Source organism: Ornithorhynchus anatinus, chromosome 15 (genome assembly GCF_004115215.2).
Source record: "Ornithorhynchus anatinus isolate Pmale09 chromosome 15, mOrnAna1.pri.v4, whole genome shotgun sequence".
NCBI lineage: Eukaryota > Metazoa > Chordata > Mammalia > Monotremata > Ornithorhynchidae > Ornithorhynchus > Ornithorhynchus anatinus.
This window is the reverse complement of record NC_041742.1, coordinates 901,440-928,820: the sequence shown is the minus strand read 5'-3', so window position 1 is coordinate 928,820 and position 27,381 is coordinate 901,440. Positions and strand designations below refer to the sequence as shown.

At 61.2% G+C, this 27,381-nt stretch overlaps 3 protein-coding genes across 11 annotated transcripts in view; 2 read left to right on the top strand and 1 right to left on the bottom strand.

Moving 5' to 3' along the window:
• Window positions 1-16,262, top strand: part of ACSF2 (acyl-CoA synthetase family member 2) — a 33,091-nt gene extending 16,829 nt beyond the window's left edge. For 4 of the 9 annotated variants that reach the window (XM_029079964.1, XM_029079958.2, XM_029079962.1 and 1 more), the window contains 8 exons: window positions 118-194; window positions 7,027-7,134; window positions 11,723-11,874; window positions 12,044-12,185; window positions 12,333-12,443; window positions 12,780-12,848; window positions 13,181-13,236; window positions 16,044-16,262. In XM_029079964.1, coding sequence (XP_028935797.1) covers window positions 118-194; window positions 7,027-7,134; window positions 11,723-11,874; window positions 12,044-12,185; window positions 12,333-12,443; window positions 12,780-12,848; window positions 13,181-13,231 — 710 coding nt within the window. In that variant the 3' untranslated portion in view covers window positions 13,232-13,236; window positions 16,044-16,262. Of the gene's footprint in view, window positions 1-117; window positions 195-7,026; window positions 7,135-11,722; window positions 11,875-12,043; window positions 12,186-12,332; window positions 12,444-12,779; window positions 12,849-13,180; window positions 13,237-15,961 lie in introns of all 9 variants that reach the window. The other 5 variants (XM_029079956.2, XM_029079957.2, XM_029079959.2 and 2 more) reach the window with 5 other exon arrangements.
• CHAD (chondroadherin) lies at window positions 793-4,517 on the bottom strand. Its single transcript, XM_029079966.2, has 4 exons — window positions 3,647-4,517; window positions 1,560-1,723; window positions 1,192-1,340; window positions 793-991 (listed from the first exon to the last, which is right to left on the bottom strand). Exons 1-3 carry the CDS (start codon window positions 4,421-4,423, stop codon window positions 1,196-1,198), a joined length of 1,086 nt encoding a protein of 361 aa, XP_028935799.1. The 5' UTR covers window positions 4,424-4,517; the 3' UTR covers window positions 793-991; window positions 1,192-1,195.
• A 1,426-nt stretch (window positions 16,263-17,688) lies between the features above and the next one.
• Window positions 17,689-23,621, top strand: RSAD1 (radical S-adenosyl methionine domain containing 1). The gene is made up of 10 exons (XM_029080154.1): window positions 17,689-17,898; window positions 18,975-19,108; window positions 19,485-19,689; window positions 19,903-20,181; window positions 20,265-20,381; window positions 21,251-21,314; window positions 21,410-21,557; window positions 21,693-21,747; window positions 22,840-22,943; window positions 23,104-23,621. The coding sequence occupies exons 1-10, from the start codon at window positions 17,689-17,691 to the stop codon at window positions 23,231-23,233; spliced, it is 1,446 nt and encodes a 481-aa protein (XP_028935987.1). The 3' UTR covers window positions 23,234-23,621.
• Window positions 23,622-27,381: the final 3,760 nt, after the last annotated feature.

Genomic DNA, 27,381 nt, shown 5'->3' with positions numbered 1-27,381 from the left:
GCCTCCCGACTTGCCCGGGCTCCCTGAGTCTCCATCCCTCGTCCTCCTCCTCGGAGGAGGAGGGATGGAGAGGGGGAAGGAGGGGATAGGGCGCTCACGGCCCCCTTTCCGATCCAGGGGTGATCGCGGGGTCCCCGGCCCCGCCGGAGCTCATCAAGGCCATCGTCGGCAAGATGAACGTGAGCGAGATAGTGGTGAGTCTGGGGGTGTAGGGGAGGGGACCCCGAGCTGCCGGAAAGCCTCCCTCCCGGCCGAAGCGGGTTGGGGAGGCGGGGGTTGTCAGGTGGGGGCCTCTCGCCCTGCAGAACGTGGGGACCGAGCGGGATCCCCGACTCCGAGAGGGGAGGGAGGGACCGCGACGGGCGGCGGCCGGCGGCGGAAGCAACCCACGGGGACGGAGGAGGAGGAGTAAAATAGCGATTCTGTATAAACCCCCCACATACGTACACGGCCGGACCGCCTGCCCGGCCACCGCCGGACGGCCGTGGGCGGGGGCCCGCAGGGGGCCCAGCTGGCCAGCGAAGCCCAGCCCCGGCGACGGGGGCGGTTGGGAGAGAGAGCGAGGCCCTCTCCCTAATTCGGGGAGAGGGCGGGAGTGGGGCCGGAGCCGCCGGACCCCGGGGGCCTCCTGTCCCCGCCGGGCCGGGCCGGCTCGGACGCCGACTCCGGCTGGCAGCGTCGGGGCCCCAAACGGAGGGTCTCCCCCGGGGCGGGGCGGAGAGGCCGGACAGAGCGAAGACCCCCCGCCCCCACGCACCCCCCGTCCCGCAACCCCTCCCCGGTTGGGGGAGGCCGGGGACTGCCGGCGGAGATGCGCGGGCATCCCCCTCGTGCGTGGGGCGCTCCGAGGAGCTGCCCGGGGCGGGGGCTCCTGGCGGGAAACAGCTGCGTGCGCGTGGGGGCGCCGGAGGCTCGGGGGGCGGCCGGGGGCGGATCAGTAGTGTCTCCGGCGGAGGCGAGGGCCGGTCACCTGGACCGGGTAGAGCCGGGCCTGCCGGAGGAAGAGGATAAGGGTCGGCGCGCTTGGGGAGGGGGGAAAGCTGGACGGAGGAAGGGAGGCCTGCCCGGAGGAGGAGCCCAGAGAGGCGTCACCCCGGAGCGATCGTTGCGGCCGTCTGAGACCGGCCGGGGCCCCGTCCCCGGGTGGAGGGTGAGGATGGAGAGCCACCCCCCCGCCCCCGGCCCCCTCACCTGTTTAATGGCGACCGCCGGCCTTCCTGGACCGCTTGGAAGGGGACCTGCAGCCGCGCAGGGCCGCGGTGTCGCGGATGTTCTGGCCTCGCACCTTGGCCGGAGAGGCGCAGGTGGCTCCGGGGCGCGAAGCCTTGGCCTCCAGCCACCTGCGGGCAGAGGGGAGGCGCGGGGTCGGGGTGGGGGGGGGGCGGTTGTACCGGTGCGGGGCCCGCTTGGGCATCCGGCCGGAGGCGGAGGCTCCGTCCTCCTTTGCTTCCCCGGGGGGGTGGCCGGAGGGCACCGGGACCCTCTCCGCCCCTTCCTCCCCGCGCCCAGGCGTGGTCCCTGGCCGGGGGCGGGGGGCGGAGGGGAGTCCCGAGCCTTACTTTCGGAGCCCCCGCAGCCGGCAGGTGCATTTCCAGGGGTTGTCGTGGAGGGTCAGCGTCTCCAGGTGGTCGAAGGGGAAGCTGGCCGGGAGCTCGCTCAACCGGTTGTGGTCCAGATGCGCGTGTTTCAGCGCGGTCACCCCCAGGAAGGCGCCGTCCGAAATCTGAGACGTGGGAACCACGGTGGATCCTCTCCCCCTCCGCCCTTCCTCCCCCAACCCCCGTCCCTCCTCCCCTCTCCACACCCCCGTCCCCCCTCATCTCTCCCCCCCCCCACTTTCACTTCCTCCTCCCCTGCCGCCCCAAGCGTCACTGGGGACAGAGGCGAGAGGGAGGGGTGGCGGAGGTCTAGTGAGGATGCGTTTCGCGTGGCCCGGTGGAAAGAGCAACGGGCCCGGGAGGCGCGGGATGCGGGTTCCGATTCCGGCTCCGCCACTCGTCCGCCGTGTCTCCTCGGGCGAGCCGCTTACCCTCTCTGTGCCTCAGTTACCTCGTCTGTAAAACGGGGATTAAGGCTGCGAGACCCACGTGGGACCACCGGATCACTCCGCATCTAGCCCAGCGCTTAGAACGGCGCTCGGCGCTCAGTAAGCGCTTAACCAATACCGCCGTTATTGTTACTCCGGCCCAGTCGGGGTGCCGCACGGGGGGCGAGGGGCGAGGTGACGGGTGGGCAGTGCCACGCGATGGGTGGTGTCTGTCCCGGGACCGGGGATGTCAGGCGGTCTAGCTCGGCCCCTAGGCCCGCCCAGGCCCCCGGAGATTCGGGGTGCCGGGAGGGCCGACGGAGACTGCCGGCCGTCCGGGACGAGGGCCGGGGCAGGGTCTCTTAGGGCTGGGAGGCTGCGGGGCCTCAGATAGGGAAACCGAGTCCTCCCCTATGGCCTTTCCCGTCGTCCGCCCGCTCCTCCCGCCGCCCCCCGCCCCCCAGGGCTCCCCGCCTCGCCTTTCACCCTCTTCCTCCCCTGCGAGGGTAGGGGCTGGAGAACTGGAGGGAAGACGGGGTCCCCGAGGGGGCCTAGAGTTCCCCGGGGCCCCCGTCGGGTCCACCCCTCCGTGGCTTCCGGCTCTCCCGGTTGGCCCGGGGTGGCCGTCCGTGGTCCCGGCCGGGAAGGGCTTGGCCCCGGTAACCCGTCGGACCCCGCGGCCGGGATCCGGGACGTTTCTCCCGGGGTCGGGGTGGGGCGCGGAGGTGGGCGAGGGAAGATTCTGGGGTCGGAGTTACTCCCCCTCCCCTCGGGTCCTTGCTAATCCAGGCCCGGCCCAGGCGCCGCCCGGGCTCTCGGCTGGCCCCGAGCCAAGCCCACGGGCATCGCCGAGGGTCCGGAGCCCCTGGCATCGCGACCGTCCTCCCCGGGTAGGGGTCGCGGGGGCCGGCAGGGGATGGGACCCGGATTGTGGGTGGGGGCGGTAGGGGAGGTCCGAGGCGGCCCGCGAGGTGGGCCCGGCCCTTGGGCAAGTGCCGATCTGCTCTCTCCCGCCCCCCGTCCCGCCCGTCCCCTCCCCTCCTCCGCTGCCGGCGGCCTCAGCCCCAGACCTCCGCCTTGCCCCGGGAGGGGGACCTCGCCCGTCCATCCCGGGCCCGGGGGCAGGCGGGATCCACACCCCGCTCGCCCTCAGCCCCGGGGGCAGAGCGGATTGCCGCCGTCAGGGAGCCCCTCTCACCGGGGTCCTGACTCGGGGCCGGGGGGGCTCCCGGCTCAGAGGCCTTCCCCGACCCTCACGCCAGGCCGCCTCGGGGCGGGGCTTTTTTCCCGTCGCATCATCTCCGTCCGTCCCCGACCCCCCCCTCCCACCCCCCGCCTCTCTCCTCCCCCCAGCCGGTTGGGAACAGGGACTCTTTGTGGGCCTGGCTGGGCCGCGGCCCCGCGGAGCCTCCGTCAATAAACAAGCCTCTCTTTATGGAGGGAGGTGTCACCGGAGGAAAGGAAAAGAACCCGGGGAGGGAGGGAGGGAGGGCGGGGGCGACCAGGTCCGCGTCGCCGGCCCGAGTGACCGGGGGCCGGCGGGGAAGGGATCCGGGGGGGTCCCCTCGAACGGTCACCCGAGGCGGAGGGGGGCAGGGGAGAGGGAAGGGCCCCCCCCACCTTGTCCAGGTTCGTGCGGTCCAGCGAGAGGGTCTCCAGGTAGCGGCCGAAGGTGTGGAAGGCTCGGTCCGGGATGACCCGCAGCGGGTTGCGCGACAGCTTCAGCTCCTCCACCACGCGCAGCCGGGCCAGCGCGGCGGCCGGGTAGGAGACCAGCCGGTTCCCGTCCAGGTGCAGGATGGCCAGGTTCTCCACGTCGGCCAGGGCGGCGGGCCGGACGGTCCCCAGGGCGTTGTCGCTCAGGTAGAGCCAGCGCAGGTCCTTGGCGCCGTGGAAGGCCCCGGCCCGGAGGTCCCGCAGCTCGTTGGCGCCCAGCTGCAGGACGAACAGGTTGCCCAGGGGCGCCAGCAGCCCCCGCGGCAGCTCGCTCACCCGGTTGTGGTCCAGGTAGAGGTAGGTGAGCTCGCTCAGGTCGTCGAAGGCCCCGGCGCGCAGCACGCCGATGGCGTTGTGCGACAGGTACAGGTAGACGAGGGCCCTGAGGCCCCGGAAGGCGCCGGCCGCCACCTCCCGCACGCCGCAGTGTTGCAGGTGCAGGGACACGAGGCCCTTGGCCTCCCGGAGCCCCCCGGCCGGCAGCACCGGGAAATGGTTGCGCTGCGCGTTCAGCAGCCGCGTCTTCTCCGACACCTTGGGCAGGCGGCGCAGGCCCGCGCCGTCGCAGATGACGTGCTGCAGGTCCCCGCCGTGGCAGTGGCAGGCCGGGGGGCAGGCGGGCAGGACGGGCGGGAGGCCGGCCAGCAGGGCCAGGCCCAGCAGGAGGCCCGGGGGGGCCATGGCCGGGACGCGCGAGGACTGGCCGCCTGGGCACGGGCCGCTCCTGCCTTCGCGGGCCTCCCGCCTTTATAGGCCGGGGCCGCGGCGGGAGCCCCGACCGCAGACGGCGGGCCGAGCCAGCTCCCTACGTGGACCGGCTTAACCCCCTCGGGCCCGGGGTCCGGTCCGGCCAGCTGGGCGCGGGGGGACGGGGGGGGGGACGGGGGGGGACGGGGCCCGGACCCTGGACCGCCCTCCCCGCCCCCCGGCCGCCTCGGAGACGAGCCGGCGGGGCGGGGAGCCAGGGACGGCCCGCACGGCCCGGCCGCCGGACGGGCCCGGCCTCGGCCTCGCCTCTTCTTAATGGGGCCCTTGTGCGGCTCGGGCTGAGCGTGAGAGCCGCTCCGGGCTCGGGGGCGACGCACACGCCCAGACACACGCGGCCCCGGCCGAGCGCACACGCGCGCCAGCGCGCACCTTCCCGCACCTACGGGCGCCCGCGGTCGATCGGGCACACCCACACGCAAACACGCACCTTCCCGCACATCATGCACCCACGGGCGATCGGACAAACCCCCACCCGCACCCAGACGCGCACCCTCCCACACTCATCACTTCGAATCCCAGCTCTGCCGCCTGTCAGCCGTGTGGCTGTGGGCGAGTCACTTCACTTCTCTGGGCCTCAGTTCCCTCATCTGGAAAATGGGGATGAAGACGGTGAGCCCCAGGTGGGACAACCTGATTCCCCTGGGTCTACCCCAGCGCTTAGAACGGTGCTCTGCACATAGTCAGCGCTTAACAAAGGTCAACATTATTATTATCGTATAGGCATCCGTGGTCGCTTGAACAACCCTTCCACACACACACACGCGCAACCGTCACGCATCTTCCCACACATCTACGCGCCCACAGTGGCTCGCACACACCCGCAGCCAAACGCGCGCCTTCCCGCACGTCTACGCGCCCACAGTGGCTCGTACCCACCCACCTCCACCCACGTCAATCCTCCCTGAATGTGCGGAAACCGGGTCCGATCCTCCCTACCGCAACCGGGCGGAGGCAGGCGGATCCTCCGAGCGTTACAGCGGAGCCCCCGCCCGTTATCTCCCCGGGTATCGGCTCGGTGCCCGACCGCCCACCGGACGGGGATGGAAGAGGACATCTCCGTCTCCTTCTCCCGGCCCTCCTCGGCCGGGGCTAGCGGGGTCAACTCTCCGGACCCTGGACGGGAGCCTCCCCTCCCCCCCCCCCCCCCCGACCCCCTCGGACGCACGCCACCCAACGCCCCGCGTCGTGCCGTAGATAGAGCACGGGCCCGGGAGTCGGAAGGTCACGGGTTCCGATTCGGCTCCTCCACGGGTCTGCCGTGTGACCTTAGGCGAGTCACTTCTCTGGACCTCGGTTCCCTCATCCGTCAGATGGGGATGGGGACCGTGAGCCCCAGGTGGGACAGGGACTGTGTCCGACCCCATCTGCTTGTTTCCACCCCGGCGCTTAGGACAGTGCCGGATCCAGTGAGGCCTTAACGGATGTCGTTATCGTTAGTGTTATCAGTAGTAGCGATTCCTCCGGGGTGCGCTCCGCTCCGTCGCCGTGGCGTCTGGACAGTCGGGGGAAGGGGGAGGGGATCGGGGGCCGGGTGGGGGACACGGGAGAGGCGACCGCGACTCCGGCCGCTGGACGGGCCCCAGGAGGGAGAGGGAGAGAAAGCGTCCTCCGGCGACCTGGGCGGCCCCGGCCGTGTCCGCCCCGTGCCAGAACCGCCCTCCGTCGGACAAGGAGCCCGGTGTCTTCCCTGCCCCGCTCGGGTGGGGACCGGAGGGGACCCAGGAGTCCCGCGGGCCGGGCCTCGGGCCCTAGGTGTGTGTGTCTGGGGCGGGGGGGAATCCGATGCCCCCTTCTCCCCCGCCCCACATCCCCAGCGCCGGCCCTGCGGCCTCGGGGTAAACACGGCGCTCGGAACATGCCCATCCGCCCGCTGTTTGTGCCGGCTGGGCCCTCCTGTTGATATTTTCGCTTTCCGGCCTCGGTGGCGGTTTGGGGAGTGCCGGGGGAGGGGAGGTCGGCTTGCTAGGGCACAGAATCTGGTTGGTTTTTTTTTCTCTTATTCTAGGGGTTCAGTCCCTCTTACTGTCCAATAGAAGCAGATTAATATTAGAAGCCCCCCCCCACCCCGCCACACACACACACACACTCCCCCACCGTCGTCCCCCCCCGGTTCTAATCCAGGCCCCGCCCCTTGTCAGCTGTGTGGCTTTGGGCGAGTCACTCAACTTCTCTGGGCCTCAGTGACCTCATCTGTAAATTGGGGGTGAAGACTGTGAGCCCCACGTGGGACCAGCTGATTCCCTTGTATCTACCCCGGCGCTTAGAACAGTGCTTGGCACGTAGGAATAGCTTAACAAATACTATTATTGTGTTTGGGAGGGGGTGGGGATGGGGTGGGTAGGAGGAACGGGGTGCCGGGAGTAGAGCGAGGGAGGGAACCGGAGGAGAACTGGTCCAGTGCCGGGGTCTCTCCGGTTTCACCTTTCCCCGTCCCATTGATCCGATCCCTACCGATGCTTCCTGACTCCCCCCCCAACCCCATCCCCGACAATCCGTGACTCTCCTGTCCTGTGCAGGTCGGTTATGGCACCACGGAGAACAGCCCAGTCACCTTCATGGGTTTCCCCCAAGATAGCTTGCAGCAGAAGACCGAGTCTGTGGGTAGGATCCTGCCGCACACTGAGGTGAGACACCCCCCCCCGCCCCCGCCACCACCACCACCGACCCCAACCGGGTCCTCCACCTGAGAGGAGACCCCTGGCCCCTTCACAGTGAAGTGTCAGCCCCCCAGGCCTCAGCCCACCCAGAGGCTTTCCGGAGAGTGAAACGGGTTTCGGGATCAGACCCGAGACCCTGGACCCTGAGCCCTAGATGGCATCACTTGCCGAGTTGTCTTTTTCCACCTTGGAAAGCTCCCAGACTGCTCCCCCCACGACGTGCTCCTCTCCGCCCCGCTCCGGTGCCCCTCTCCGGTTCTCTTCTCCAGCTCCTTCTCAGTTCCTTCCCAGCTTCCTCCTATCTTGCTCTTTCTTCGTGCCCCCTTCAAGTCCCCCACTCTCATCCCACCCCCTCCCCAAAAGTACATCTGCCCATCCCTGCCCCACCCAGGATGCCCAACTTCATGCCACTCCATCGGGCCTTCAGAGGGCAAATTTGTCCTGCTTAGCCAGACCCATGGCTTCCTTTGCCATCGCACAACAAAGTGAGGTTGGACAAGGTAGACTGGGGTGGAGGAGGGGTGGGGGAGGGAGGCCTAGAGCTTGGGGCCAGGAGCTGGGTAGGGGCTCCAAGATGCTCCTGCAAAATCACCCCTACTCTGGCGACAGGCCCTCTCAGAGCAAAGCTGGGAAAGGCCGGTGTGTGGTCAGATGGGCTAGAATGGTGGGGCCGTGCTCCTGAAGAACTTGGGGTCGTGGGAAGACTGCGCTGTTGTATCCATCGACTCAGTGGGCGAGAATGGTCTGGGGCGGTGAGTCCTTCTGAAGACGTACCCTATGTTCCTACGTTACTCCGGTCCTCGCAGAATTCCGTGCACTCTCGCTACTCGTTGGTATTTTCTGCACGTTGTAGAGCTGCACCACCACAGAGAGACACACAGACTTGTGCGGAGCCGCACGGTTAGTCAGAGGCGGCGGCTGGGAAGCGTAGAGTAGCGTCTCACCTCTCCTGACATCCCGTGCCTGCGCGCGGCCGAATCTTCCCGTCCCACGTCTCCTCGTGCCAACTTGGGGATCTTGTTCTGTCAGAGCAGACTCATGTTGGGGGAGGAACATTCCTTAGCTTTTTCCATCGTGTCCTCTTCACGCGGAGTGATGGAAATGTGTTATGTTCCAAGTACCCCTAACTTGACTCCTGGACACCCAGCTTCCTCTCTCTCTTTTTTTTTAATGGTATTTGTGAAGCACTTACTGTGTTCCAGGCGCTGCGCTAAGTGCTCGGGTAGATACAAGGTAATCTGGTTACATAGTCCAGTGTCCCACACGGGGCTCACAGTCTTCATCCCCATTTTACAGATGAGGGAACTGAGGCCCAGAGAAGTGAAGTGACTTGCCTAAGATCACCCAGGTGACAAGTAGCGGAGCCAGGATTAGAACCCAGGTCCTACTGACTCCCAGGCTCGTGCTCTATCCACTAACCCACGCTGCTGCTTTTGGAATCTTTGCCCAGATGAGGAGCGTAAGACCGGGATCTCTTTCCTCCGTCCCTCTCGGGAATCTGCCCATCTCTCCCTGTGTCGCTCTCACGGTCATCTCTCCTCTCATCTCTGACCCTGTGTCATCTCTGCATGTCTCTCTATGTCTCTGACACTGACGTCTCTCCCTCTTCGCGTCTCCGTCTCCCTTTCCTGCCTTTTTCTCTATCCCCGTAACCTTCCAGCCGTTTTTCTCGCAGGAGGCCTCTCCCACTTTACCCCTATGCAGGAAACCACTCGCGGGTTTTGCAGAGAGTCTTTTTCAGATCCTGGCTCTGCTCGTCTGTAAGGCAGAAAACCTTCTTTCACTTGCGGCCTGGGTGACGGATGTGGACGCGGAATGGCTGATGATAAAAGCCACGTGAATGTTGCCTTAGGCTTGCTCCAGCGCCTGCCACGGTTTAAACCTCCTGGCAGGGCACCGACCTCTCCGCTTTTTGCTCATGGCATCTGTGGTCGTACAGCCTCGAGTTGACGTTGGCCTCTCCTGCCTGTGTCTGCTCGATTTCCTTTTCTGCCTCCTGTTCCTTCAGAGAAGATTTTTTCAACCTTTTGAGCAAAACCTCTCCATTCGTGAAGCAGAGCAGGCCTGGGAGTTCTAGGCCAGACAGTCCCACTTCTAACTGGGACCGGTTAGCAGAATCTCATCAAACTGGAGCGTAAAAAGCACTTGGGCAAAGAGTCTCCAGGGGAAAAGATAGGGTTATATCTGTAGAGAAGAAAGGGCAGCCTTGTGTCCATGGAGGGGACGGTCAATCGATCAATAGTCTTTACTGAGCTCCCATTGGGTGCAGACCCTGTCCTGAGCACGTGGGAGAGTACAATAGAATTAATAGATACGACCCCCGCCCCCGAATAACTTACAATCAACCGGGGGGACAGCCTAAAATAATTTACAAATGGAAGAAGTGGAGGGTGGATGAGTAGGTCAGTGAGTGGTCAAGTAAAAAGAGAGGTACAGAACTGCTCCGGTTGACTGCGTGCACGTAAGTGCGAGGTGGTGCAAAGCGTCGGGGGGAAAAAGAATCAAGGGGGAGGAGAAATTAATGACGGAAGGCCTCATGGAGAAATGGCCATTTCCGAAGGGCTCTGACCATAAGCAGAGGGGGATATAGTCTGGCAGAGGGAGCTCCAGACGGAAGAGAGACCACGAGCACCGGGTCAGAAGCAGGAGCGACAAAAAAGAGGCGCAAGGAGTAGGTTGGCTTGAGATGAGCTGGGGTACGGTAGGAGAAGGGTGTAGGTAAGTCCGAGGGGAGAGAGCTGACTGAGCGCTTTAAAGCCGCGGTCAGGAGTTTCTGCTTGATGCCGAGAACCATTGGAGGCTTGAGTGGGGGTGGGGGGTGGGAGATGGGACAGCATATTGAGAAGCAGCGTGACTCAGTGGAAAGAGCCCCGGCTTGGGAGTCCGAGGTCATGGGTTCGAATCCCCGCCCCGTCGCTTGCCAGCTGTGTGACTTTGGGCAAGTCACTTAACTTCTCTGTGCCTGAGTTAACTCGTCCGTCAAATGGGGATTAAAAACTGTGAGCCCCACGTGGGACGACCTGTTCTCCTTGTATCCCCCCAGCTCTTAGAACGGTGCTTCACACATAGTAAGCGCTTAACAAATACTATCACTATTATTATTATTATTAGAGGTGTCCCTCTCCCGCGGATGTGGGTGGTCCTGGCGTGACGCTAACCGCCCGCGTCGGCGAGGGCAGTTCTGCTGGGGCTTTAGCACCATCACCGGCCCCTAATCAGTGACCTGGGAGACTAATACAGAGCTTCCTGGAGGCCCCCCTCCCCTTCACCGCCCCCGCCCCACTCTCTTCTCTGCAGGCTTTTGCTCCAGGGGCAGGGAACTCGAGCCATGGACTGCTGCTAACATCTGCCTGCCCCTCTCCCGCTCCCTGGGGTCCCCTCTCCACGGGCTCCCTTCCCTCTCGGAGGGAGGAGATGCCCTGGGCGTCCGCGACCCCCATTCGGGGTCGCGCGGTGCTTCTGGTTGCCCCCCCCCGCCCCACCCCGGGAGAGTCGTGTCGAAACCACAAGGTGGCGTTGTACCATCAGCAGTGACACTGCGGGGCTCAACGCCACCGTAATAATAATAATAATAATAATAATGTTGGTATTTGTTAAGCGCTTACTCTGTGCAGAGCCCTGTTCTAAGCGCTGGGGGAGTTAGAGGGTCATCAGGTTGTCCCACGTGAGGCTCGCAGTCTTCATCCCCATTTTCCAGAGGAGGGAACTGAGGCCCAGAGAAGGGAAGTGACTCGCCCACAGTCACCCAGCTGACGAGTGGCGGAGCAGGGATTCGAACCCATGACCTTTGACTCCCAAGCCCGGGCTCTCTCCGCTGAGCCACGCCGCTTCTCTATGATGTTGGCATTTGGTAAGCGCTTACTATGTGCAGAGCCCCGTTCTAAGCGCTGGGGGAGATGCGGGGTCGTCGGGTTGTCCCACTGTGAGGCTCACGGTCTTCATCCCCATTTTCCAGATGAGGCCCAGGGAAGTGAAGTGACTCGCCCACAGTCACACAGCTGACGAGTGGCAGAGTGGGGATTTCGAACCCATGACCTAGAACTCCCAAGCCCGTGCTCTTTCCGCTGAGCCACGCTGCTTCACCGGCCCCACCCACTTCCCATTCCTCCCATCTCCCCGCCCTCCCTACTCAAAACTCCCCCCTTTCCAACTCCCTTCTCCCTCCTCTCTCCTCCTCGGCCCCCACCTCTTCCTTTCCTCTGAAGACCTGAACTGGCCGCTCCTCCCCTTCTCACCCACCCGCCTTCACCAGGACCGGGCAGTGGCGGGAGGGATCTCCCCTCCTGATGGGGAGGATACTTAGACCTGCCCCCTGCCAACCCCTAGGAAAGAGCCCAACCACAGGGGTCCAAACCTCCTCCACAACCCCGGCGTGGGAGCTTCTCCGGGCCCCACCTCTTTCCCTGGGACCACCCCAACTTCCCAGGACCACTCCTTCAGGCCTGCCCCTCCCCCCAACCACCCAGGACAACCCCCCTCAGGCTTCCCTTCACCCCCCGGCGAGGTCGGGGGTCTCCCATCCCCACCCATCCTCTCCGACACCACCCTGCCCCAGGCTCGGGTGGTGGACTCAGAGACGGACGAGGTGCTGCCGCTGGGCACGCCCGGAGAGCTGCAAACCCGGGGTTACTGCGTCATGCTCGGCTACTGGGGGGACCCCCAGAAAACCCACGAGGCGATCAGTGAGGACGGGTGGTACCGGACCGGGTGAGTGGGGGCCCGGCCCGTGGGTGGAGGGTGGGAGGACGAGGGAAGCGCTGAGTTGGGGTGGCGAGGCGGGGAGACCGGCTTCTCTGGGAGCCTGGGAGAAAGGCGGGGGGGGGTGGCGCCGGGCTGATCCGGGGGGCACCTCTGAGCGGGGCGAGGGCGTTGACAGGGATATGGCCATCTTGGACGAGCACGGATTCTGCAAGATCGTGGGCCGCTACAAGGACATGATCATCCGTGGAGGCGAGAACATCTACCCTGCCGAGCTGGAAGACTTCCTGCACCGTCACCCTCAGGTGCAGGAGGCTCAGGTGAGCCCTCGGGGTTGCGAGGGAGCAGGGTGAGGCCCGGAGGCGGGACCGGAATGGGACCGAGGAGAGGGTTGGGGGGGCAGGCCGGGGGCTGACCGAGGGTGGGTCGGGGCCGGGATGGCGTGGGCTGTCCTCATTCCCCCACAGGTGGTCGGGGTGAAGGACCAGCGGATGGGAGAGGAAATCTGTGCCTGCCTCCGCTTGAAAGAAGGGCAGCGGAGCACAGCCGAGGAGATTAAAGCTTTCTGCAAAGGGAAGGTAGGGTCCCCGGCTCCTTCCCGACAGTGGAATGGCTGCATTCACCACCTCCCCTTCCCACCTCCCTCTTTTTCTTTTGACCCCTCTATCCCTACGAGCTCGACCGCCCACAGCCAGCTCTGCTCATCCACGGGTTGCTGGGCTTCCGCTTTCTGCAGTGGGTGAGGGTGGGGAGGGGTGGAGCACCAGACCAGGGATCCGGGGGTGAAAAGGAGGCCCGGAGCAGGGCTGAGGCAAAGGCACCCTGGCTGCGGGTGGGTATACTTTGGGCCGTGGGTCGGCCTCTCCCCTCCGATCCCGACCCCCAGCCGCTGGGCTCTGGGCTCTGATCTACAGATTTCCCACTTCAAGATCCCCCGCTACATTGTGTTTGTGGAAAACTTCCCCCTCACTGTCTCCGGGAAGGTGAGAAGTAAAGGAGGGAGGGCATGGGGACACGTGTTGCAGGAGAAGGGAGGGAGGAAATAGGGTGCAGGGTTGACGTCCGGATCTGGGGTTAGGGACTCCAAGCAGCTCGGGTTCCTCCTCTGGCCGTGGAACCCCCACCCAGGGGCTCCCCAAGGCATAAAAGGCCCCGAATCAGGAGAGGAACTGGGGGAGGGTTGAAGGGAGTAGGATCCAGCCGGGTAGGATTCCGGCCCACTCCTGCAGCCTCTAATCTGCCTGTCTTTCTCTCCTCCGACTTCAATTCCTCCTCATCCCGGTCCCCTTCCCTCCCTCGCCACCTCCCCCTTCAGATCCAAAAGTTCAAGCTACGAGAGCAGATGGAGCAACTCCTGAAGCTGTGAAGCCGGTGAGGGGGAAGGAAAAGGCTACTCCAGAGGTGGTCCTTGGCCCTCAGCTCCTCCCTCCTCCTCCCAGGACCCCAGGGAAGCCCCTCTGCCCCCTCAGAAATGGGATCTTTATCATCGTATAAACTGTCTTGCAGCTTGCTGAAAGTCCCCTTCCCCAGGGCTGCGTTTCCTTGGTTACCTGGCTCTGGCCCTGGGCACAAGGTGGTTTGGGTCTGATGGATTCAGAGCGGGTGTGGGAGTCGAGCTCGGCAGAGGCCTAGCTGTAGGACCTCCCGCTTGTCCCCATCCTCCTTCCTCTCCCTCCCCTGAGGAAGAACATAATAATAATAATAATAATGATAGTATCTGTTAAGCGCTTACTATGTGTCGAGCGCCGTTCTACGCGCTGGACTAGATACAAGCTAATCAGGTTGGACACAGTCCCTGTCCCATATGCGGGGGGGGCGGGGGGGCTCACGGTCTTAATCCCCATTTTACAGATGAGGGAACTGAGGTGCAGAGAAGTTAAGTGACTTGACCAGGGTCACGCAGCAGACAAGTGGCGAAGCACAGTGGAACATGCATCACTTAGCTCCTGTTGCAGGATTTACTGTCATTTTGGGAAGGGCTTCGGGGAGGAAATGCACTGATGAGGGTAGGCCTCTGGTTTTACAGGAGGTCCCTGGCTTCTCCCGGCCTGGCCCCGAATGTCTCTGTCTCACTGTCCGAAACAGCGGCCTGGGGCCGGCTCTGGGATCACCTTTAGAGTCCAAGGGCTGAAGGAGGGAGGGAGGGAAGGGGAAGCTTTCTTGAAGACTGGAGAAAATGGTGTGTGAGTGGGAGAAGGGAGGATGGATGGATTCCGGCTGAAGGGGACATGGAAGGGGTCAGAATCCTGTTCCTTTCCAGCCTGGTGGGTCGGGGGTGTGGTGCTGTGGCCTGCCCACCCGGATGGGAGGAGACAGGCAGGGTCCTCCAAGGGGTCTCCCACAGGCCCTGGGTCAGACCCCTGAGGCTCTGACCACAAAAGCAGAGGAGAGAACAGGAATCTGAGGCCCGGAAGAAACCAAGAAGAGGGGTAGCCAGAGTCTTGTTATTTTTCTTAATGGTATTTGTAAAGTGCTTACTGTGTGCCAGGCACTGTTCTAAGCACTGAAGTAGATACAAGCTAATCAAGTTGGACGCAGCCCCCGTCCCTCATGGGGCTCATAGTCTTAACCCCCGTCTTACAGATGAAGTTACTGAGGCACGGAGAAGGTAAGCGACTTGCCCAAGATCACACAGCAGACACATGGCAGAGGTAGGATTAGAATCCAAGCTCCGGATTCCCAAGCTCGTGCCCTATCCACTAGGCCGCACCGCTTCCCCTGTCTTGGGTCAGCACAGGCCCTGGAGGGGCGGGGAAGAGGGTGGGATCCCCTAGGAAACCACCTCAGCCCCCTGGGGGTCCTGGAGGGGAGATGGAGGCAAAGAGGTCTCCCCCAGCTTTTTGCCCTCTCGCCCCATCGCAACAGGGGCAGTTGAGAAGGGGAGTGGCTGGGGTCCATTTTGTCCATCTTCCTAGAGCACAGAAAGTGGAAGCAGAGGGGTCAGTAGGTCCTCCGGTCAGCCGCTCCCCACTCCTCCCAGTCGAACTTCTGCCCAGTCTCCTGGGAACCAGAGAGGGGTCTGTTCCCCAGCCCCTAGGGGATGGGGTGGAGAGACTGGAGGACGAAAGGACCCGGCGCCGGGCGACGGATGTGCCCGGCATGCCCACTGCCCAGTCTAGCTCGGCCCCAACAGGTTTGGCCTGCGGCCGGGAGTCCACTCCCTTACCTTCAGCTCTCGTCAGGCAGCGGGAAAGGGCAGTGGAGCTGACCTTACGACCATGTGTGAAACCCAGCGCTCTCCGGGCCTGGGCTTCCTGGCCCAAGATAAATGCTGCCCCTCCCTCCCGCGGTCACCGGAGGGGTCATTCATTCATTCATTCAGTCGTATTTACTGAGCGCTTACTATGTGCAGAGCGCTGGACTAAGCGCTTGGATTGTACAATCCTAGCTAAAGGTTTTTCTTTAGCGTGAACTCTGGGTCACCATAGCCTTCTGCACCCTCACTCCTCTCTTTCCTGGGAAGATGTTGGCTCTGATATCTGGTGGGCTTCCCCTCTGACTAGCCGCTGAGGCTTCTACGGCGACTGTGGGTCGGGGGGAGGTCCCCCGGCTTGCTTCCCTCCCGGAGAAGGGGTGGCCTGGGAGATTCCCTCCCCACCCCGGATGAAGGTGGATCCTAAAATCCGGGACAAGTCCCAGGCAAAATGTGCTAGGCCGGACCCTCGGAGCGGAGGTTGAGAACCCTTGGATGGAGTCTACACACATCTGCCCGGTTGGCCTCAGGTTGTGGAGGGGTGGTCTGCTCTCCTTCCCCTCTCCATTCCAGCAAGAGCAAGGATGATGCAGTTTAGGCCACGTAACAGTGTCACAGAGAAGCAGGGTGGCCTAATGGGCAGAGCACTGGCCTGGGAGTCAGAAGGACCTGGGTTCTAGTCCTGATTCCACCGCTCGTCTGCTGTGTGACCTTGGGCAAGTCGCTTAACTTCACTGGGCCTCAGTGCCCTCATCTGTAAAATGGAGATTAAGACTGTGAGCCCCGCGTGGGACAGGGATTGCCTCCAACCCGATTTGCTTGGATCCACCCCAGTGTGTTTAGTACGCTGCCTGGCACGTAGCAAGCGCTTAACCAGTACCACAATTATTATTATTATTTCAGAAATCCACAAAATTTCGTGTTGCTGAGGAGTCCCTTCACCCCTCACCCCCTTTGCTCCAGGGTCCTTTTATCCCCCTCCCAGGGTCCCGTGAACACAGGCACGAGACTATTTGGCAGCAGAACCTGAGATGGGAGAAGGCCGGGCGCTGGAAATAGAAATGGCGGACCTAAAGGCGCCACGTGTCGAATCGGTCCCGGACTGGAGCTGGCAGATAGGGCACCGTATTGTATTCTACTTTCCCAAGCGCTTAGTACAGAGCTCTGCACACAGTAAGCACTCAATAAATATGACTGGTTGATTGAGCGAGGATTGATTGATTGACGCCGGACCGTCCTCTCCCCGCACCCGAACGCCATGCCTGGTTCTGGCGGTTGCGCTTTAGGAAGGGCAGAAAGGAAGAAGGGATGAAGGGTGGAGCAACTTGCCGGCGCAAAGGATGAGGATTCTTCAGCGTGGATAGTCACTAGCTGGAGGAGGTCAGGATTGAAGTCCGCAAGAGCACAAAGTGTGGGCAAAAGGGGGAACGTGGAATTATTATTATTATGAAGTGCAGTCGCGTCGTTTCCGATTCGTGGCGACTCCACGGATATACTTTCTCCAGGACGTCCAGTCCACTGCCATAATCCGCAACGTTTCTAACGTTTCTTCCGGTATCGTTGTTAAGGTCTCTGTCCATCCAGCTGCTGGTCTGCCTCTTCCTCGTTTTCCCTGAACCTTTCCTAGCGTAAGTGTCTTCTCCAGAGATTTAGTCCTCCTGATTATGGGTCCCAGATATGCTAATCTAAGTCGAGTCATTTGGCCTTCCAAAGACCACTTTTGCTGAATTTGTTCCAAGATCTATTTGTTTGTATTTCGGGCAGTCCATGGTATTCGTGATCCATGGTAGCGGAAGCAGCGTGGCTCAGTGGAAAGAGCAGGGTCTTAGGAGTCAGAGGTCACGGGTTCTAATCCCGGCTCCGCCACCTGTCAGCTGGGTGACTTTGGTCAAGTCACTTCACTTCTCCGTGCCTCAGTGACCTCATCTGGAAACTGGGGATGAAGACTGGGAACCTCACGTGGGACAACCTGATGACCCTGGATCTCCCCCAGCGCTTAGAACAGTGCTCGGCACATAGGAAGCGCTTAACCAACACCAACATCATTATTACATTTCGCAAAAGCCTTCTCCAACACCACGTTTCCAAAGAACCGATGCCGTTTCTCTGCTGTTGTGTTTTTTTTTCACCGTCCAGCTTTCAGATCCAAACACTGTCGCTGGAAACGCCGTAGGATTGACGACGCCTATTGCAAATTACATGGAATTGCTGTCGTCCAAATCGCAAGGCATCAGGAGGGGGATGCGGGGGCACGGTTCGGGAACAAAGGGGAGGACACGTGGCTCGGTGGAAAGAGCCCGGGCTTGGGAGTCAGAGGTCATGGGTTCGAATCCCGGCTCGGCCACTTGCGACTGTGGGCAAGTCACTTCTCTGGGCCTCGGTTACCTCATCTGTAAAACGGGGATTAACTGTGAGCCTCACGTGGGACAACCTGTACCCACCCCAGCGCTTAGAACGGTGCTCGGCACATAGTAAGCGCTTAACAAATACCAACATTATTATGATGATCATTCTCTCCTCCCCGGAGGGGGAGAGGATGTGAAATCCGCTCGCAGGAGAGTCCAAAAAGGTTTGGGTAAAGCGCTGGGAAAGCTCCCTCCCCTTTCCCTTGTCCGGGGGGCGGGACCAGGATGGGGAGGAGCTCCGGGGGGCGGAAGGAGTGGGGAGGGTCGCCCTCCGGTCAGCTCGGTGCGGGCCTGGCACGCTTCGGGGTCCGGGCCCCTTGCTGGGCGAGGGGGGCACAGCGCTTCGCAGAGGGGGTTGGCCATGCCACCCGCACGGAGCCCCCCGCCGGCCAGGCTTCCAACCGGGCCGACGCCAGCGCCACCCTCTACCTGCACGTGAGTGGGGGTCCGGCCCCGCCTGCCCCCAAGTCGGGGTGCTGGGTGCAAATCCCGCAGGCACCGGGCCGGACTTCCAGGGGCCGGGGGGCGGAGGGGAACTGCCCTTAGAGAAGCAGCGTGGCTTAGTGGGAAGATCACGGGCTTGGGAGTCCGAGGTCGTGGGTTCTGATCCCCCCTCCGCCCCTGGTCTGCTGGGTGACTGTGGGCGAGTCACTTCACTTCTCTGGGCCTCCGTTTCCTCGTCTGGATTGAGAAGGGGAGCCCCACGTGGGACAGTAGCATTCCCTTGCGGCCAGTCCGGCTTTTAGAGCAGTGCTTGGCACCCAGAGAAGCGGCGTGGCTCAGTGGCAAGAGCCCGGCCTTGGGACTCAGGGGTCGTGGGTTCTAATCCCCGCACCGCCGCTTGTCTGCCGGGTGACCTTGGGCAAGTTACTTCGCCACTCTGTGCCTCACTTACCTCATCCGTAAAAATGGGGATTCAAAAATGCGAGCCCCGCGTGGGACAATCTGATCACCCAGTATCTCCCCCGGCGCTTAGAACAGTGCTCTGCACATAGTAAGCGCTTAACAAATACCATAATTATTATTATTATAGTGAGAGCATAAGAACAGATACCATCATTATTACTGTATCTACCCCAGCGCTTAGAATAGGGCTTGGCACATGGTAAGAGCTTAACCAATACTATTGTTATTATTATTATCTGCCATGTGTGGACCTGTCTGTGGCAGGGGTAAAATCCCCGTCTCTGACGTCTCCCCGGGGTGTTTGGGAAGGAGAGATCTCTGGGCGGGATGGGAAGGGCTGGGGGGGCCCGGGCCGGCCCTCGTTGGAGGTTGGTGGGCAGGGATGGTCTCTCTCTGTTGCCGAATTGTTCATTCTAAGCGCTTAGTACATTGCTCTGCACACAGTAAGCGCTCAATAAATACGAATGAATGAATGAATGAATGAATGAATGAATGAATGAAAGGGGTCCTGACACTTAATACAGTGCTCTGCACACAGTAAGGATTCAATCGATAGGATTGAATGAATGACACTTCCCGACCTCGGGACCCGCTCCCTCCCGCAGTGGCCGTTCTGCGAGAAGCGCTGCAGTTACTGCAACTTCAACAAGTACATCCCTCGGGGCGTGGATGAGGCGGCCATGAGGGCCTGCCTGGTCAGGGAGGCCCAGACCCTACTCCGACTCAGCCAGGTCAAGAGGTACGCGGGGACACACGGAGGCTGGGCCGGTTGGCGGGGGGACGGACTTCCCCCGAGGGAGCTGGATCGGGGGTGGAGGGCAGAAGTTGAGCAGGCGGGCCGGGTAACAGTGGGGGAGAGGGTGGGGCGAAGGGGCGACCCCCATCCCACACGGGAGGTTGTCAGGAGGGTGGGGGGAGACCCCCGGGGACCAGCGCCGGCTCGGTGAGGGGCCGAGCCGTCTGTTACGCGCCTGCGGGAACTCGGGATCGGGGCCCGGGAGGTCTATTCTACCGTCCTGACGGCCGGGCACACCCCAAGGTCCGGGGAGGCCCATCTGCCCATTGAGGTGGCCCGGCCCCGGCCCACGTGTCCCGCCCTGTCTCCCGACCGGCAGGGTCACCTCGGTGTTCTTCGGAGGGGGCACCCCCAGCCTGGCCAGTCCACGCACCGTGTCCGCGGTCCTGGAAGCGGTGTCCCGGGCCGCCCACGTGCCGGCCGACGCGGAGGTCACCCTGGAGGCGAACCCCACCTCCGCCGCGGCCTCGCGACTGGAGGCCTTCCGGGCCTCGGGGGTGAACCGCCTCTCTGTTGGCATCCAGGTCAGTCCCTGCCCTTCTCTCCTCTCCCGTCTTCTCTTCCTGGCCCTGAGCTCTGCTGCCCGCGGGCCGGCCTTGCCCCAGCCACTCCCCGCCCTCTCCGTCCTCTCCCCCCGACCCTGCCCTCCTTCCTGCTGCTTCTCCCCACCCGCTGCCTCCCCCCTCCCCTCACCCCGCCTCTCCCCGGCCTCCCGCTACTTCTCCCTTGCCGGTCAGTCGCTGGACGACGCCGAGCTGCGCCTCCTGGGGAGGACCCACACGGCCGCTGAAGCCCTGCAGACCCTGGAGGAGGCCCGGAGGCTGTTCCCCGGCCGCACGTCGCTGGACTTGATGTTCGGGCTCCCGGAACAGTCGGTGGCGGCCTGGCGGCGGCAGCTGACGCACCTGCTCCAGTGCTGTGACGACCACCTCTCCCTCTACCAGCTCTCCCTGGAGCGGGGCACTGCCCTCTTCCGCCGGGCGCAGCGGGGTGTCCTGCCGGCCCCGGCCCCCGAGGTCAGCGCGGAGATGTACCGGGCGGGCCGGGAGGCCCTCCGGGAGGCGAACTTCCGCCAGTACGAGGTCTCCAATTTTGCCAGGAATGTGAGTCGGGCAGGGAGCAGATGCGGGAATCTGACGGGGAGACCTGGAGAGCTGGGCAGGTGGCGGCGGGCGGGGCAGAGACTAAAGAAGAGCTATCGCCCCAGAAAGAACAGGTGTGTGGTGAGGTGGGGGTGGCTCAGCTGCCAGGCTCTTTCTTTTCTTTTCCTTTTTTTTGATGGTATTTATTAAGTGCTTTCCATGTGCCGGGCACTGTTCTAAGGGCTGGGGTAGATGCAAACTAATCAATTGGGATCCAGTCCATGTCCCACATGGGGCTCACAGTCTTAATCCCCGTTTTACAGATGAGATAATTGAGGCACAGAGAAGGGACTTGCCCAAGGTCATAGCAGACAAGTGGAGGAGCTGGGATTAGAACCCAGGTCCTTCTGACTCCCAGTTCCATGCACTATCCACTAGGTCATGGCTGTGACAGCTCAGAAGCCCAGAGCTGCCTGGAACTTCAGTGACCCCCTCTCTCACCACCCCCGACCCCCTCGGGCCCTCTAAACGACCCTGTCTACTTCCCTAGGCTCCCCTCAAGAGCTACTTCCTCCTCTGGCTGGTCCTCGGCTCCTCGTGTTTTCGTCAGCATTTATTGAGCACCTGCTGTAAAGCGGAGGGCTGTACTGGGCACTTCCTGAATGCAGAGCACTGCACTGGGTGCAGTAACAGTAGGAGGCATGGTTGCTGCCCCTGAGAAGTTTATAATCTGATGGAGGAGACAGGTAGACCCAGACGGCCGGCATGGCAACAAAGGAAAAGGTTCAGTTGGTGGTAATAAAAACGAACAAATAATGCATAAATAAATGAATGAACGCTAAATAAATCAGACAAGCGCTCAGGGTGGCTAATGGGCTGACCCGATCATGGAGGAGATGGCTTTTGAAGGGGCTCTCTCCCTCCTTCTTTGCTTCTCTTCTTCCTTCCCACCGTCCTTCTCTCCATACCTCCCTCTTCGACTCCCTCCCTTCCTCCCTCACAGGGCGCTCTGAGTAGTCACAACTGGGCCTACTGGCAGGGCGGTCAGTACATCGGAGTCGGTCCGGGTGAGTCTTCCGGCCAGGGGTTCAGAACTGGGGGGCGGGGGAGAGACTGGCGGGGCCGGAGGGTGGTTTGGTGTTACCCAGTTGCTCCGTCCTAGGGGCCCACGGCCGGTTTGTGCCTCAGGGGGCGGGACGGGACCGCAGAGAGGCTCGGATCCAGACCCTGGAGCCTGACAACTGGATGAGGGAGGTGCTGGCCTTTGGTCATGGCACTCGGAAACGTGTGCCCCTCGGCGAGTTGGAGCTGTGAGTGTCCGCTCACCCCCGACCCGGGAGCCAGGGCAGGGGTGGCGTGAGGTCCTTCAGGTGGGGTGACTGGGCTTCCAGCTCAGGATCCAGCCTAGGCTTCTGTGGGGCAATTTATCGGGGTCTCTCTTTCAGGTTGGAAGAAGTTTTGGTTCTGGGTCTGCGCACGGATGTGGGAGTCACTCACCAGGTAAGGATGAGTTTTGGGCAGGGGGTGTCAACCCCTTCGGGGGTCCTTGGCTGTCCTGGGTCAGATCCAAGCCCTTGTCCACCTTGGCCTAGGGGCCAGTGTCATGGGTGGGAGATGGACATCAGGATCGGTGGGAGCCCCGCAGCCTATGTCACCTGATCCCGTCCTCCTAGAGGCCCGGCCGCAGTTGAGCCTCTACCGTCTGCCGCCTCCTCCAGCTCTGATCCCTGAGCCGGGACCGGGTTTTGCCTGGAGCCCTGGACCCGGGTACGGCTGGACCTGGAGGAGGCCAGAGCTGGGGTGGCAATTACAGAGGGTGTCGCGTGACTCCTAAGGGGTTCCCCGGATCTGCGGGAGGACGCGTGTGTGCCCTCAGCCCGAATGGACATGTCAGCCGTGGGCTGGGCCGAAACGGCACCTCATGCAGCGAGTACCGGAGCACCCGTCTCACCCGGGACCTCTGTGATGGGGATCCGAATCCCACTTTGGGGTACACTTGAGGGCTCTAGGCGTCCTGCCATTTGATCACGACTAACCCTGTTAATAACACTTGGCCACCTCCTGCAGAATTTAAATGTAGGATGGTGAAGCCTCCTCCCTCCCTCCCCTCCCTCCCTCTTTTCCTCCTCCCTCCCTCCCAGGACTGTGCCAGATTACTCTGGTTGACATGGTTTTCTTGCATTGTTAGTTTTGTTTCCCACAGTCATTGTTCTATATGTCTTTTTTCCACCAGCAAGACTGGGGGCACCTTCTCATTGTTCCTGTGGGAAACTAGATTTTGTTTAACTTCATGGTACTAATTAAGAGCACAAAGCGGGCAGCATCATTCCAATGAGATTGGCTGGTGGTATTCAGGCTTAGGGGAATGGAGCGAGCCAACAGTACTCAGGGCTCAGCCTGCCCGGTCCTCCCTCGTAGAGCTAAGTCTGCTCTGTTCCCCCGATTCTAGACTCAGCTTCCCAATGTAGCCGGGCATTGTGCCACAGCAGGGCGAACAACATTCTACACCCAACCCATGCAACAATAAACCCTGCCGTGATTGTGGGTGGCTCTGACCCTTGACTCAAGCTGGCTTCCTCTTCCCCTCCCTAGCACTGGCGGCGCTTTGATCCCCACTTAACCCTATGGGATGCTTTCGGAGCTTGCGAAGAAGTGAAACAGATGCAGGCCCAGGGCCTGCTGATCCTGGACGGAAGGTGTGGGGGTCGGGGATGTTGGGAGGGTCAGGATGGTGGTGGAGGTTGGGGGTTTGGAGGGGGGAATCTTGGGGAGCTTCATTGGAGGCCCGGTGGACATTGGGTCTGGGGGCACTGGTGGGTGGATGGTCTTCATGTTATGCCTTTGTTTCCTCCCCAGAGGGTTGAGGTGTTCCTGGGAAGGCCTGGCCGTGCTGGATTCTCTGCTGCTGCCTCTCCTCAATCAGCTCCAGCGATCCTGGGGCCAGGGCCCAGACCACCCCAGTGTGGGGCTCAGGAGTGAGGCATAGCCAAGAGAGGCTTCAAGATGGTGCTTGGGAGACCAGAAGGTGGCTGGGGCTGCGGAACGGGTCAAGTGGGGAATAACCAAGAGAGGCCAGGCTTTGGAACTCACCCGACACGTGAGCGAACAGTGGAAATGGACTCGTCAGTCCCCTCCCTGAGAAGAGCTTCTGTATTGAGGATGAAGGGCCCCATTTCCAATGTTCAAAGCCCAACACGAGGTCCTTTTACTGGGAAAGGGACCGTTTCCCCTGCTTCCAGTCCAGTCTCTTGACTGTTTTCAGGACTTTGCTTCTCTGCTCTAGTGATTGAATCAGGTTTGTAAAAATTCCAGTGTTTAGCTGCGCTAGATGTCCGGAGATCCCTGCTTAATATTAATAAATAATTTAAAAAAGATGGTATTGGTTAAGCGCTCACTATGTGCCAGGCACTATACTAAGCGCTGAGGTGGATACAAGCAAATCAAGTTGGACGCGGTCCTTGTCCTGTGTGGGCCTCACAGTCTCAAACCCCATTTTACAGACGAGGTAACTGAGGCACAGATAAGTGAAGCGACTTGCCCAGGGTCACGTAGCAGACAAGTAGCAGAGCCGGGATTAGAAACCATGACCTTCTGACTCCCGGACCCGTATTCTATCTACTGTGCCATGCTGCTCCCCCGGTAGGTAGCTTCATAGAGTGTGAAGGTGCTTCACAGTTGTGAGCCCCTCAAAGGACGAGATCTATGTCTAATTCCCACCCGTATACCCTATGTCTACCCCGGCGCTTAGAACAGTGCTCTGCACATAGTAAGCGCTTAACAAATACCAACATTATTATTTCCCAGTGCTGAGTACATTAGCTCTGCACACAAATACTATTACTACTATTAGTAATGAGGATGATGGCATTTATAAGTCCTTATTCTCTGTTGGGTACTGGGTTGGGTTCAGGATGATCGGAGAGGACGTGGTCCTTGTACCCCTCGGCCTTCACAGTCCAAGGAGGGAACGTGTCAGGTAACCAGGTTTCAGATTTGCTACATCTCCAGTCCTTCCCATCAAGGTCCCCGTCGGCCTGGAGCTTTCTGAAATTCAGTTCCCTCTGCGGAACTGTTTATGCCTCCGCTCCTCAGGAGCAGGGCGGTGGTGAGAGTGAGAGCAGATGCTGAAGACTCACCTCCCCCAGGTCTAAGGCTTGTGCTTTGGGGGCAGATCCAGCCGGGAGCGAGGCAGAGGTCCTTGGGGTTGTTTGGAAGGCCCAAGTGGGCATGGCTGGCCAAACTTGTGCCAACACAGGCCCATGCAGCTGTGTGTTGAGTGCTGTCAGGATGCCACAAGACATGGGCACTGTCTCTTTTCTGTCCCCGGGCCCCGCCGTTGGGCTGGCGGCTGGAGCTGGTCTGCAATTCTGCGGGGACAGCTGGGGGCCTGCCACTCCGGGCCCAAGTCCAGGCTTCGGAGCGGCCCAGCTGAACCAGTTTGAGTATTGGCACCATCAGAAAATGCCAGTGAAAATCTAAACCTCTTTGGCTGCTAGGGAAGAGTGGGAACAAATAGAATCCACCAGCGGATTTGCCTTGTGGGGGGCAGGTTCCTTTTTCCATTCCGCCTGTACCGAGAGATTCATCCGTGAGAAGAGTGGTGGATTCTATATCCTGCTCAGCCCGGGGTTTCTCCTGCTTCTCGGCACTCGGTTTAATGAGTTGGGTGCCCCCCAAGCGTCGAGTCACCCCTCTCCACTTTCCTGGGTGCCATCATCCAAACTCATCCCCGCTCCCCCTTTCCCCACCTCGGGTCTTATGTACCTATTGTTATGTCCAATCCCTGCCTTCTGGGATCCTGGCCAGAACCAAGGGATATTGGTCTCCCCAGCTCACCTGAGTGCAAGGGGGTGTTTGCTTACTGGGCTGCGTATTAACCCTGGGGGCTCCGGGGCCTCTTGGCGGGTGGTCTCGGGGGCCTGGGCAGGCCCGGGGCTTGGGAGGGTGGGAATAAGGCTGGTGGAGCCACATGTGTTTTGTTGAAAGGGGGCTGTTTGGCGTCTGGAAAGTGTAACGCCTCTGCCATCCGCTGTCCCTGGCTGCTTTTGGGGGTAAATAAAGACGTTGAGCAATAATTTATGTCTGTGTCCTTAGGACACCCCAGCTGCCGCCTCTGACCGTTCAGAGGGAGTGGCCTGCTGTGTGCCGGCTGGAGATCGGTTCCATGTGGACTTGCTGGCGGCCGCCAGCGGCTTAAGCCGCAGGAGGCGGGCGGTCCTCGGAGGTCCGTTATTCCCCCCCCCGCTCCCCACGCCCCAGGCGGGAGCTGGAGGGTGACAATATTGGAAGGAGTATAGTAGCCCCTGCGTGGGCGGGCTTGGGGCTGAGGGATCGGTGGCCTGGGGCGGCACTCCGGATCGTGCCTCTGATGGGTCTGGAATATTCCCGGAATGACGAACCGGATGAACCCGATGACAGGTGGCATGTGGAGCACAGGGTTTTGATGGTGAGGGTCCTGCCCGGGATCCGGGCCTTGCGAGGGTTGGTGCAGTGGGGTCGGCTGCATCCCGGGGGCTCTCTGGGTAATGGGGGTGAGCGGTTGGTACTCGCCAGGTGGCGGCCCGAGTGTCTACAGGGGTCTCTGCCCTCCGTCCTGACACCCTCTGATGGCCCATGGCTCGGTCAGTAATAATAATAATATTAACGTTGGTATTTGTTAAGCGTCTACTATGTGCCAAACACTGTTCTTAGCACTGGGGTAGATACAAGGTGATCAGGTAGTCCCACGTAATAATAATAATAATAATGTTGGTATTTGTTAAGCGCTTACTATGTGCCGAGCACTGTTCTAAGCGCCGGGGTAGATACGGGATAATCAGGTTGTCCCACGTGAGGCTCACAGTCTTAATCCCCATTTTACAGATGAGGGAACTGAGGCACCGTGAAGTGAAGTGGCTTGCCCAAAGTCACACATGTGACAGGTGGCGGAGCCGGGATTAAAGACTATGACCTTTGACTCCTAAGCCCGTGATCTTTCACCTGAGCCAAGCTGAGTCTTCATCCCCACTTTATAGATGAGGTCACTGAGGCCCAGTGAAGTGACTCTCCCAAGGTCACACAGCTGATAAGCAGCGGAGCTGGGATTAGAACCCATGACCACTGACTCCCAAGCCCGGGCTCTTTCCACTGAGTCACGCTGCTTCTCTACCAGCGTGGAGGTGGGTGTTGAGTGAGCTCGAGGATGATGTCACACAGAGTCACCTCCCGGGCCCTGCTGAGAGTTGTGATGTCATAGGTCGCCCGCCGGGCAGTAGTTCAGCCGGTGATAATAGTAATAATGTTGGTATTTGTTAAGCGCTTACTATGTGCCGAGCACTGTTCTAAGCGCTGGGGGAGATACAGGGTAATCAGTTGTCCCACATGAGGCTCACAATCAATTCCCCATTTTACAGATGAGGTAACTGAGGCCCAGAGAAGTGAAGTGACTTGCCCACAGTCACACAGCTGACAAGTGACAGAGCCGGGATTCGAACCCATGACCTCTGACTCCCAAGCCCGGGCTCAGGTGATGACATGCCCACAGGTCATTCACAATAGTAATAATGATGATGGTATTTGTTAAGCGCTTATTATGTGCAAAGCACTGTTCTAAGCGCTCGGGGGATACAAGTTGATCAGGTTGTCCCATGTGGGGCTCACAGTCTTCATCCCCATTTTACAGATGAGGTAACTGAGGCACAGAGAAGTTAAGTGACTTACCCAAAGTCGCACAGCTGACAAGCTGCGGAGCCGGGATTAAAACCCATGACCTCTGACTCCCAACCCCGGGCTCTTTCCACCGAACCACGCTGCTTCTCAGTGGTATTTGTTAAGCGCTTACTATGTGCCAAGCACTGTTCTAAGCGCCGGGGGAGATACCAGGTGATCAGAGTGTCCCAAAGAGGGCTCACAGATTTCATCCCCGTTTGACAGATGAGGGAACTGAGACCCAAAGAAGTGAAGTGGCTCGCCCAGAGTCACACAGCTGACAAGCGGCGGAGCAGGGATTAGAACCCGTGACCACTGACTCCCAAGCCGGGGCTCTTCCGCCGCCTATCAGCTGTGTGACTCTGGGCGAGCCACTTCACTTCTTGGTGCCTCAGTTCCCTCATCTGTCAAATGGGGATGAAGACTGTGAGCCTCATGTGGGACAAC